Source organism: Hippoglossus stenolepis, chromosome 9 (assembly GCF_022539355.2).
Source record: "Hippoglossus stenolepis isolate QCI-W04-F060 chromosome 9, HSTE1.2, whole genome shotgun sequence".
Classification (NCBI taxonomy): Eukaryota; Metazoa; Chordata; class Actinopteri; order Pleuronectiformes; family Pleuronectidae; genus Hippoglossus; species Hippoglossus stenolepis.
The window spans coordinates 18,870,686-18,880,675 of NC_061491.1; the positions used below are offsets into that span (position 1 = coordinate 18,870,686).

Sequence of the window (9,990 nt, forward strand, 5' to 3'; positions counted from 1 at the left end):
AACTAACCATAAAAATGAACAATTAAAAAAAGACATCAATGTCATATGAACTACCTACAATGACGGAACAAAATTATTATTGAGTAGATGGGTTATGACCTGTACTGTTGCCAGCCACCAGGGGGACATGGAGACACTTTACCTCACTTTTCAGGAGCCATCATATTCTCAGTCCTTATAAACGTTTATAGGATGTATTAGCACCTAGTGGTGAAGTTGCACATTGCAACCAACTGAATACTTCCTCTTCACCCAAGCATGTAAGAGAACCTATGGTGGCCTTTTAATTTGAAAGGGCTTCTCTAAAGCCAGTGCTTGGTTTGTCTGTTCTAAGCTACTGTAGAAACATGTCAGAATCCGTGAAACAGGACCTTTTCCCGATGTTGACATAAAGTGCTCATTCTAAGTTGATGAAAACACAAAGGTCCTTAGTGTGTGTTTGAGCATGTCAGTCCAGCAAAAGACAATTTAAGGTAACGTCCAAAGTATGTGGCGGTGTCCTGAATCAACATTTCTTTATTTGGTTGCGTACAATGGATGTAGAAGGACATTGACTTTGGTTAATAAATACAGAAACATTACAAGACATTATTTACATAGAAGACAAACTGGTTTCTGGTTAAATTAATGTTTCCTACAAGATTATAATATGTTATGTTTATAGTTCAAATGCAATTATAAAATGCTAAATATATTACACATAAACATCATCTATCTATATATCTAAATCTACGTTGAAACATTGTAACCTAACAACCTACTCAGCATTGGGGGAGTAGCGTCCACACCTAAAGCCTGTCAAGTGAGCATCACATCTGACGGTGTAGGTGAAGTAGAGAACTCCTTTACTGAGCTGACAGCTCAGGGAGTGAGTTCCCCTCTCAGGAAACACCAGACATATCCCAACCATGTCATTATAGAGCACGTCCCTGTCCCAGACTTCAAACCTCATCTCCTGACCCAGTTCAACGGAACCAAAATCATACGTTGCATTCCACACTGGGTTATTGTCGTCCATTACTGTCGCAGTTTCCTCGTACTTGCCGTTGTAGAAGATTTTCAGGTAGGCGTCTGTTTTTGTGAAGGTGTCCGCCTTCAGGCCTGCAGCTCTGTGGATCTCCAGTCTGAGGATTCCTCTGCCAGCCCTTAATGGACAACAGTTGTGATCCAGGTTAGGAGTTGGGGAACAGCTCTTGAAAGCAGGATGCCCCTCCTGCAGCTGGTTCTCTTTAATGTAGTCAGTGACGATGCTTCTCAGATTGTCACTGATCTGCGAGTCCTCCACCAAATGGTGCAGAGGGAAGATGGCGTAGGAAACCACGTCAGGGTTATCGTGGAGGCTGTTCATCCAGCTGTGGTACGCTTCAGATGGGTCTTGCTGGTAGAGGATGTCGGGGAAGTACCTCTCCCCCCCGATAACCTCAGTCTTGTGGGTCATGAAGCCTTGGTAGAAGCCCATGCTCATATTGCCCTTCAGGAAGTTTTCACACTTGTTAGAGAAAGAAGCATTAGCAGGGAGGAAACCTAGAGCCATTCGGAGTTCGGAGTTCAGGCAGGTATTGATCTCGGACTCTGAGTAACCCTTCAGTGTGGCCAGACAGGTCCTGAAGGCAGTGATTCGCTTCACCTTTCCACCAAGCTGGACCTAGGAAACAAAAATATTTACTCTTGGCTTTTCAGTAACTATGGTCATCCACCTCTGTGTCATTATCTCAGTAAAACACTATCAAAAGGTGCAGTAACTAAAAGGCGCAGAGAGAAGAGTGTGTGTGTGTTTCTCTGACCTGGTGTATATAGTGTGTTCCATAGGTGTCTATCAGACGTCTGTACTTGGCTCTGTCCTGGCTTGTGTTTAAACTCTGTGGGAGTCGGTTCAGATACTTTGTAAATTCTGTACTCAGCTGGGGATGATCAGCCAGCCTGTAGCTGAAGAAACAAAGGACATGCGGAGTACCATGACGCAATTAGAAAATAATCTTGACCTTTTTGTAACAAACACAATAAACATTCAAGTTCACTGTGCGGCCTTAAACCATTGTAACCATGCCCATCTATTGTTTTTCTTTTGTGTACCATTAGATCCCCTTTACCTGTAGTAGGTGCAACTGATTTCATGGATGGCAAAAGTGGCCTTGTCCACGCTGTGCTGTGAACGAGCAAACTTTGCCAGGTCTGATCTGCTTCCTCCCAGCACTGCCTTGCCAACTTTGTCAAGGCTCAAACCCAGGTACCAGTTGTTGTTAACCAGGGAGGTGGAGCTGCGCAGCAGGGAGTCCACCGAGTGGTGCAGGGCACTAGAAAGCTGCTTACTGCAGCGGCTGAAGGGACGCCAGTCGAGCACCGCCGCTGGAAGCTTCTGAATCTGAGGAGGGTTAAAAATGACCGGATGTACATGGGGATGCAGGTGTAGGAAGAAAGCAGTTAAAGGAAGTGGAATACAACAGAGCAGGAGGTGCTCTGAGAAGCCTGAGAAGTGTGGTAGTTTGACTCTACCTGTCCGTTTTGGAACCGGTTGGGACACAGTGTGCAGGTGCGGTTGTCAGCCAGGTGAGCTTTGACGTTGATGACATACGCGCCTGTTCGACGCATCCGCACCACATCGAAGCCCTCTCCTGCCAGGTTGTGGCCTGGGACAAAAGGAGCTTTTTCACACTCTGACCCAAAGCCAGTCCGACAGCCATGGACCCTGCAGACCTCCAACATGACGGACAAAGCCATTATCAACAGAATGAAGTTGCTCCGTTGATGTTTTCCTGCTGGCATGGTGACCTAAATGTAGCAGGGACGAGGTTGAGGGTGGATTTTAATGATAAGCTTGTGAAAGAACATTTTGCCACTAAATGCTCCCAACATGTCTCACAGAAATCTCAATGCAAGTAGCAAGTCTTTTTCAAAGTTGCCTTATTTTCCTTCAAATTAAAACACATTTTGACAGGTTTGCAGTGAGCAGACTTTTAATAGCAGAGGAACTATGTTTGTTACACAGTAAATGCAGATGAGCTCTTAATCCTCTCTGCTTTATAAAAATCAGTAATCCTGCAGCAGATGTTGTGTCAACATTAAAAACGTGACATGCACTAAAAATGGCAAACTATGAAGAAAGACAATGTGAATCTTACCTTGGACTGTATTTGTTTTATTGTCCTTAAGTCCGTCTCGTCGTCTTCCTTTAGGAGTTGTCAGGCTGTAACTTTTCTTCCCCTGCTAAAACGCCTGCCTCTATTTAAACGCTCCCTCTTCACTAAGCCCATTGATGGCACAGTTCACTGTAAACGGTGAACTGCAAACTGACTAAAGTCTTGATCCTGCTGGAATTGAAATAACGGCCGAGGGAGCTTTTGCTGTGCTGAAAGCCTGCTGGGCTCTCTCTTTTGTCCGTCCTCTGCCTCATGAAAAAGACATAGGAGGGAGTTCCCCTGCTTCACAGCAATGTATCTGTCTCTCTCTCTCCCTCCCTTTCATTTGCTCTTTCCCTCAAGGCCTTACCAATTTCCTCAGCATGACTGGTTTTGTTTTCATTTTCAAGACCCAGCTGTATGAATACCTCACAGCTGTGTGTTTGTGTGTGCACATGTACATGTGTGTGGGGGAGGGTGATTTTTATATTGTCACGAGAGAGGAGATGCACATTGGTCTGAGCACTCTTTACGGGAAATAGATGTGTGTGTGTGTGTGTGTATGCACATGCATGTGAGTGTGCACAGTACATATGTCTGTTGTGAGTGAATGTGCGGTCATGTCTATTTAATGTCTGGGCCTGTCTGTCTGTGTGCTGATAACCTTACCAAAACCATGAGGTCAGCTTTCCCATTGTCTATTTAAGGGTGTGGGTGGAATGCTGTGGTTTTCTCAGTAAGGTCAAGGAACATTAAAGTGTCTCTCTTTCATTCAAAGTGAAACTGAGGTTTGCTGTTATATTTAGAGAACCAATATGTGCTTTGGTGCCACATGTACAGACTAGTGAGAGGTTACTTGAACTGTTTCTGCTTTTTGAACTAACCTTTACATGATCTATTAAAAACATATACACACCATGCAGACAACATGAAGGCCATTAACTATGTCAGTGACCAACTACCAAGATATTATTTGGACATTTAAGACATTTTCCTTGACCAGAGAGATAGCAAACATAAAGACATAGATCCATGAGATTTTTTTAAAATAACTTTAATAGTCAATTCATAGTTGTGCATTGCAGAACAGCTTAGTAGACACATACACCATTTATACACGTATAGGTTTTAATTGCAAGTACAGTACCAAAATGATTCATACACAAATTACAAAGGGTCCACCAGTTATCTGTGAAAAACATTTGTGAACGCATTTCTTTTTTATTAAGTGCTGAGGTTCTTAAATGGGCGGTAAAAATGAAATGACATTGTGCTTCTGGCCCTCATGGGGGCAGTATAGGCTCACTACAGCCTTTGGAAATCACGTCTGCTTCCAGTGAATCATTTCGTGATTTTAAAAGCAGATTTTGCTGAAATCAAGTATCTTAGATGTAATTAAATGTTAGAAATTGCAAAATTCAAGGTAATTTTTGTTATTAAATAGCCACATTGATTCAAACCAGGAACTCTAAAAGAACTCTAACAAAATCTCCCTCTCCAGAAAAACGTATTTTTAAAGATTCAAAGATTTCTGAGGTGACAATCAACTTCAAAACTAAATCTCACTCATTAGAAGAACTTAAAATAACTTTTTTCCCCCTCAGGCATCCTCTTGCTGTGTCTCCCTCTCTGCTTCATCACAACCATCCTCTCCACGTATTTCCTCATAGCTAGTCGCTATCCCAAACCGAGGATGCCCTCTCCTTCTCCTCTTCAGGAGTACTGCCCCTATGACCACCAGCACCATCAAACCCATCACCCCAAAGGCTATCCCTGCCTTTTCTCCCCCCGACATCTGACTCAATTCTGGGTCCATTTGAAGCACAATCTCCTTGATTTCCTCTGGTTTGGCCAGTTTCCACATCTTGGTCTGACCCACTCTGACCCAGCTCTTGTCTCCGTCACTCATCACCATTACTGTGTTGGTGGCTTGCACGGTGAGGAGCGGAGGTTTAGTGAAAGGAGGCAGGTGGATTGGCAGCAGTTGCCCGCCTGTGAACAGTCCTGACTGGACACAGTAAAGAATTTCACAGCCATCACTCACTGTGGCCAGGTGCTGACTGAACTTGGGAGGGCAGCGACGTTGGTCTCCAGCCAGTGGGTTGGTTGACTGACAGCTGAAGAGGCCTCCGAATGGTACTGCAAATCTGGATCCGGCTTCATAGTCGTCACTCACACAGATCACTTGGCCATCCGAGAGGAAATTTTGTGGGACGAAGTTCGGTGGGCAACTTTTGGCCTTGGTGAGGGGGTTCAGGAGAGAGGGGCTGTAGATGCCTCCAAACAGATACCCCGAGTTGTCCGGGGCCTTTCCGTTCACAGAGCACCAGTAGGTCTTAATGCGAGCATGGCGAACATAGTAGTTGTCCCGACACACTGACTTATGACAAGTTTTCAACCACAAAAATCCGCAGGCATAGCTGTGGTCGTAGCATTGGTGGAAATTGTAACCCTGCTGTCTCACTTCTGATCTCAGTAACGTTGGGGAGTAAGGTGAACGACAGGAGAAGTCTCCTGTTCCAGGGTTTTTCTGGGCCAGGGAATCACAAAGGGGACCCGCATCTGTACTGAGTTGATCACACGTTTGATAGATGCCTCCAAAACTGAGATTTGTAGCAGGGCCATCGCAGGAACTGTCTTCAATGTTGGCTTGGAAGTTAAAGTTCTTGGAGTTGACGTCAACACAGCCAGGGCGGCTGTTGACCATATAGTATCGCTCTATGGCTTGACTCACACTATGAGCCACTTTCCCAACTGTCGGCTGTGGCAGGTCAGGAATGGTGTTGGTGTTTATAATGAAGTGTAGGGGAAATCCGGAGCGATCAATAGCAACCAGGTTGTTTCTGGTGCTTTCCTGCCACTTCTGCAGAGTGATGCCAGGATAGAAAGGTGTGCCGCCTCCATGGCTTTGAATGAGAGAGTACTGAATGTTAGACTGATACGTTTGGAGTGACGAGCTCTGTTGGGAAGTTTGACTGCTTATGTCAAACTTGAGTTTGTCAAAAAAGTTGAAGCCAGCCTGAGCTTTGACGGAGGAACCCTGTGACATGCTGTCCGACACATATGTAGTAGTGAGGTAATCTTCCTGCACTAAAGCAGCCCCAGCATCGACGCTGGTGATAACATGAGTTCCATAGTCCAGCACCATCTTCTCTGAGAGATACTCTGCGTTCCTCGTTTGGTTGTTTTCAATTGCATCAGCAATCTCTTTGGCTTGTTGAGCAAAGCGTGTGTCCAGAGTGAAGTCTGGATAAGCCTTAACAGTGTAGATGAAGTTACGAACCTTTGAAAGAAAGAGGAATAAAGCATCATTAAATGTTATTTGGGGATTTTTTTTTACAATCAGCTGTGCATTAATTGAATAAAAATGTATTTGCTTTTTAAGTGATATTTTTCTCATCTAACCAGTGACGACAGATGAAACATTTGTATGTGCACTGCCCCTCTTGAGTTGACCAATAAAAAGATAAAATAATGAAGGAACTTATTTTAATTTTAGACCTTTTTTAAACATATCAACCAAATTTAAAAGCAATCCAACGTAGAATATAGGCATAGATGTGATGGAAGTTTTCTGGAAGCTGGTGAAAGGAGAACTCAGGCAGCAGCTGATGTCTTATGCAGAAGGTTTTAATGTAGACTTGATGCATCAAGGAGACCAGAAGGTTGAACAATGTACCAAAGCCAACAGAGCAATATGAGCAATTTTAGATTTAGATTTCTAGATGTCTCACACAGCATCCCTATATATCTCCCTCTACTTGCATCACCCATCCCAACAGCACATCCATAAAAGGCTAGAATTGCTGTCACTCTCTATGTTACATGTAGGTGTTTGCATCTATTGGATAGTTAAGCCTAAAGTATGCATTCCTAAATCACATTGTGTCCTTACATCTTTCCACTGGTGTAAAATGCAAAAGAGTTGGAGTTTGGTGCCTCTCTGCCTGGGACCTCTGAATATGAAAGTCCATGAGCGTAGACACTACAATGTACTGCTAGTTGGCCCTTTATCTATAACCTGACCTTGGGTACAGATTACGTTGTACTTGGAGAGAGAAGGGTGTGTATGTTTCAGTGAAATGAGGAATTAACTCTGGATCACCAAACTGTTTTTAATTTTTCATGCTTTGTATCTTTTTACATTCAAACCATAGCAAAACAAAAGCTCACCTGCACTCTGGCTGTAGTTGATGAGTCTTTGACCTGATGGGTTTTCATCCTCTGGTTCTCAATAGAGAATTTGCCATTTATCACTTTGAGGAAGGATATATCTGCATTTATGGAGGAGGAAGTAGAGCTTTTCTGCTCAAGCCAGGAGCTGATTATCTCTGAGGTAGTCTCCACACCCGTCTCTTTGTGGGGAATGACAAACACCTCGTCTGGGATGAGGTAGTACCCGTCCTCGGTCGTCTGGCACTGGAAGTAGCTGAGGTTCATGACTCGGCCCATATCCATGTTCCGAAGGTTGTCCCAGCCTCCACCTGGCAGCACCTCCAGTGCTGTGATGGAGAGGTTGTTGGAGGCTCGACATTTACCGAGCCAGTTGTCGGGGCGTCTGACCGGAACTGGAGAGCAGACATGAAGGAGAGAGAGAGCCAGGAGGGCCGCTGCTGTCTTCATGACGACTGTGTTGGAAATGAAAGCTTAGATGCCTGATCACTATATATACTGTACATCTACCAAGGTCCTCCTTCTCTTAGGCAGTTTCTCACATGACAAACAGGGAAATTTTGTTTGAGAGAGGAAATGGTTTTTGCTTTCACTTGCATTTTTGTGGAACCAAAGTAAATGTACCAAAGGCTACTTATTAACAGAAAGAAAAAAACTTCAAGAACTGAGGTTTAACATTAATACTGATGTTACAAATAAGTTTATTTTCTTTCCGTGAAAAATAAATGAACAGTATATTTAAAGGCAATACCATAGAACCTACAGCAGCATATGTTTTTTAAAGGCAGATACTGTGTTTAGTTACAGTGGTTTATGATGTTATCATTGAATAGTTGATTTATTTAGGTTTGATCTGTGTTCTGATATTAGGACGTGCCTCAGTGAACAGTTGTAAAACAATCTATTTCTTTGTTTACTCTCCAAACTCTCTCGCTACTTGTTCAAAGAAAAATGAACTTGGAAAAGAGAGAGTGGCCACAAAAGAGAGGGTAGATGAGAATTTAAGTTTGATCTGAACCCCAAAGGAAAATCGTACTTTTACTTTGCATATATTGTGATAGTGACAATAACGATACATTTTAGTTGTATAGCATACAAGAAATGCAGCTTAAAGTGCTTTACATACAATATAGATAAAAAATAATAACTTGTTCAAATTAATTCAAATAAGGACAACAGATATTAAGAAAGGAAATAAAAAATATATTAAATTTAAATTAATAAATGCATGAAAAACTAAAAAGAAAGAAAGTGATTCAAGATATATACTGTATATAAAATAGCGCACGTGTGCTGCCATGAGGATAGATTCTACGTGTCACAGACTTTTAGGTGAGGTTAAAATTGTTCAGACTTCCTCCTACAAAACGGAACAGAAAGCAGATGCGAGAGATTTGTTGGTTACTTTGCTATGTTTGCATAGTTGTGGGCTGTCACATGACTGCACATCACTGGGAATGTCCCCAGACTCAGTCTGAGTCACCACACGCCCGAACTCATTTGACAGACTACCAACGACAGAGATGGTGAACAATAAGGAACAATTAGTAATGTTATAGTCTTATGGGGAATTCTCCCCATAAGACTATAACATTTCTATACTATACTATAACATTTATTTTGGGTTAATATGTATTAGAACCAATGATCTCAAAAGGTCACGTTTACCAGACTGAGTATCTACTTCCCATCACGATATCTCTGAAAAACAGGAACACAGGATCAGACATTAAAAAGATTGTTTAGAAAAAAAGAGAAGTACATTTAACTTCTTCTCTTTGTTAGTTATTAAAACTAATTCTCCTGCTTTGCGCATCATATTAGTGCAAACTGTGTTCATTCTTTTTAAAGTGCTCATATGAGCATTTACATCTTCCAACTTTTGTTTCCCCCTCGTACTTTATTCAAGGGAGTGTATAACATGACATTCAGAGTTTGAAGATCCAGTACTTCCATTTTTTCCCCCTTCCACAGCCACAACAGCACAAAAGAATAATAAGAAATAAATAAGAAAAAACAAGTACAAACAAATCTGTTCGACCCCACCCCCCCTTCCTTTTAAGCTAAAATTCAATTTAAAGATCTATGAGAAATGATAGCCTCTGTATGTTACAGATGTATGAGAAACGCCAAATTGAATTTGAGCTGCACAGAACAATACTCTCTCTCTCTCTCTCTCTCTCTCTCTCTCTCTCTCTCTCTCTCTCTCTCTCTCCCCTCCCCCTCTCTCTCTCTCCTCCCCCAGGTTCCAAAACAAATGTTCTATTCATCTGTAAGGATCTCATTGGTCTTTTACCCGCTTATATCACCTCCCTGCTGTCTTTTAATTTGGGCTCCGTGGGCTGAATTTATTCCAACAGGGTTTTTTACTTTTGCTCTTGCTTTTGCTGTTTAGCTAATTTGACCGTTTCCTTTTTGAGTTTTCTTGGTCTATTGGGGATGTTTTTGCTGTAGGTAAAAAACTGTTCCGAACCCGGACAGTAGATGGCGACACGAAGCCACACACAGCTCATGAACTCTGTGATATCCCAACGCTATTCTCTCTCCCCGTGGCAAACCCACTCAAAGCAACACTTACTCCAATTACTTAATCTGATTTCTGAACCTCAGTGGGACCGTGGATGAGGACGATCTTTTTCCAGTCATCAGGTCTACATCACTGTCGCTCTGAACCCCTGGCATGGCAGGTTTTTATTTCGCT

At 42.6% G+C, this 9,990-nt stretch overlaps 2 protein-coding genes across 3 annotated transcripts; both read right to left on the reverse strand.

The window, feature by feature from the left end:
• Positions 1–498: 498 nt before the first annotated feature.
• prf1.5 (perforin 1.5) lies at positions 499–3,472 on the reverse strand. Of its 2 annotated transcripts, none has more exons than XM_035164935.2 (5): positions 3,120–3,472; positions 2,494–2,769; positions 2,091–2,362; positions 1,785–1,926; positions 499–1,645 (listed from the first exon to the last, which is right to left on the reverse strand). In XM_035164935.2, exons 2-5 carry the CDS (start codon positions 2,761–2,763, stop codon positions 758–760), a joined length of 1,572 nt encoding a protein of 523 aa, XP_035020826.1. In that variant the 5' UTR covers positions 2,764–2,769; positions 3,120–3,472; the 3' UTR covers positions 499–757. The 2 variants fall into 2 exon arrangements, with proteins under 2 accessions (XP_035020826.1, XP_035020827.1); XM_035164936.2 differs by having other exon boundaries at positions 2,494–2,694; positions 3,120–3,470.
• Positions 3,473–4,151: 679 nt separating this feature from the next.
• Positions 4,152–7,771, reverse strand: mpeg1.1 (macrophage expressed 1, tandem duplicate 1). The gene is made up of 2 exons (XM_035166826.2): positions 7,290–7,771; positions 4,152–6,399 (listed from the first exon to the last, which is right to left on the reverse strand). Exons 1-2 carry the CDS (start codon positions 7,737–7,739, stop codon positions 4,717–4,719), a joined length of 2,133 nt encoding a protein of 710 aa, XP_035022717.1. The 5' UTR covers positions 7,740–7,771; the 3' UTR covers positions 4,152–4,716.
• Positions 7,772–9,990: the final 2,219 nt, after the last annotated feature.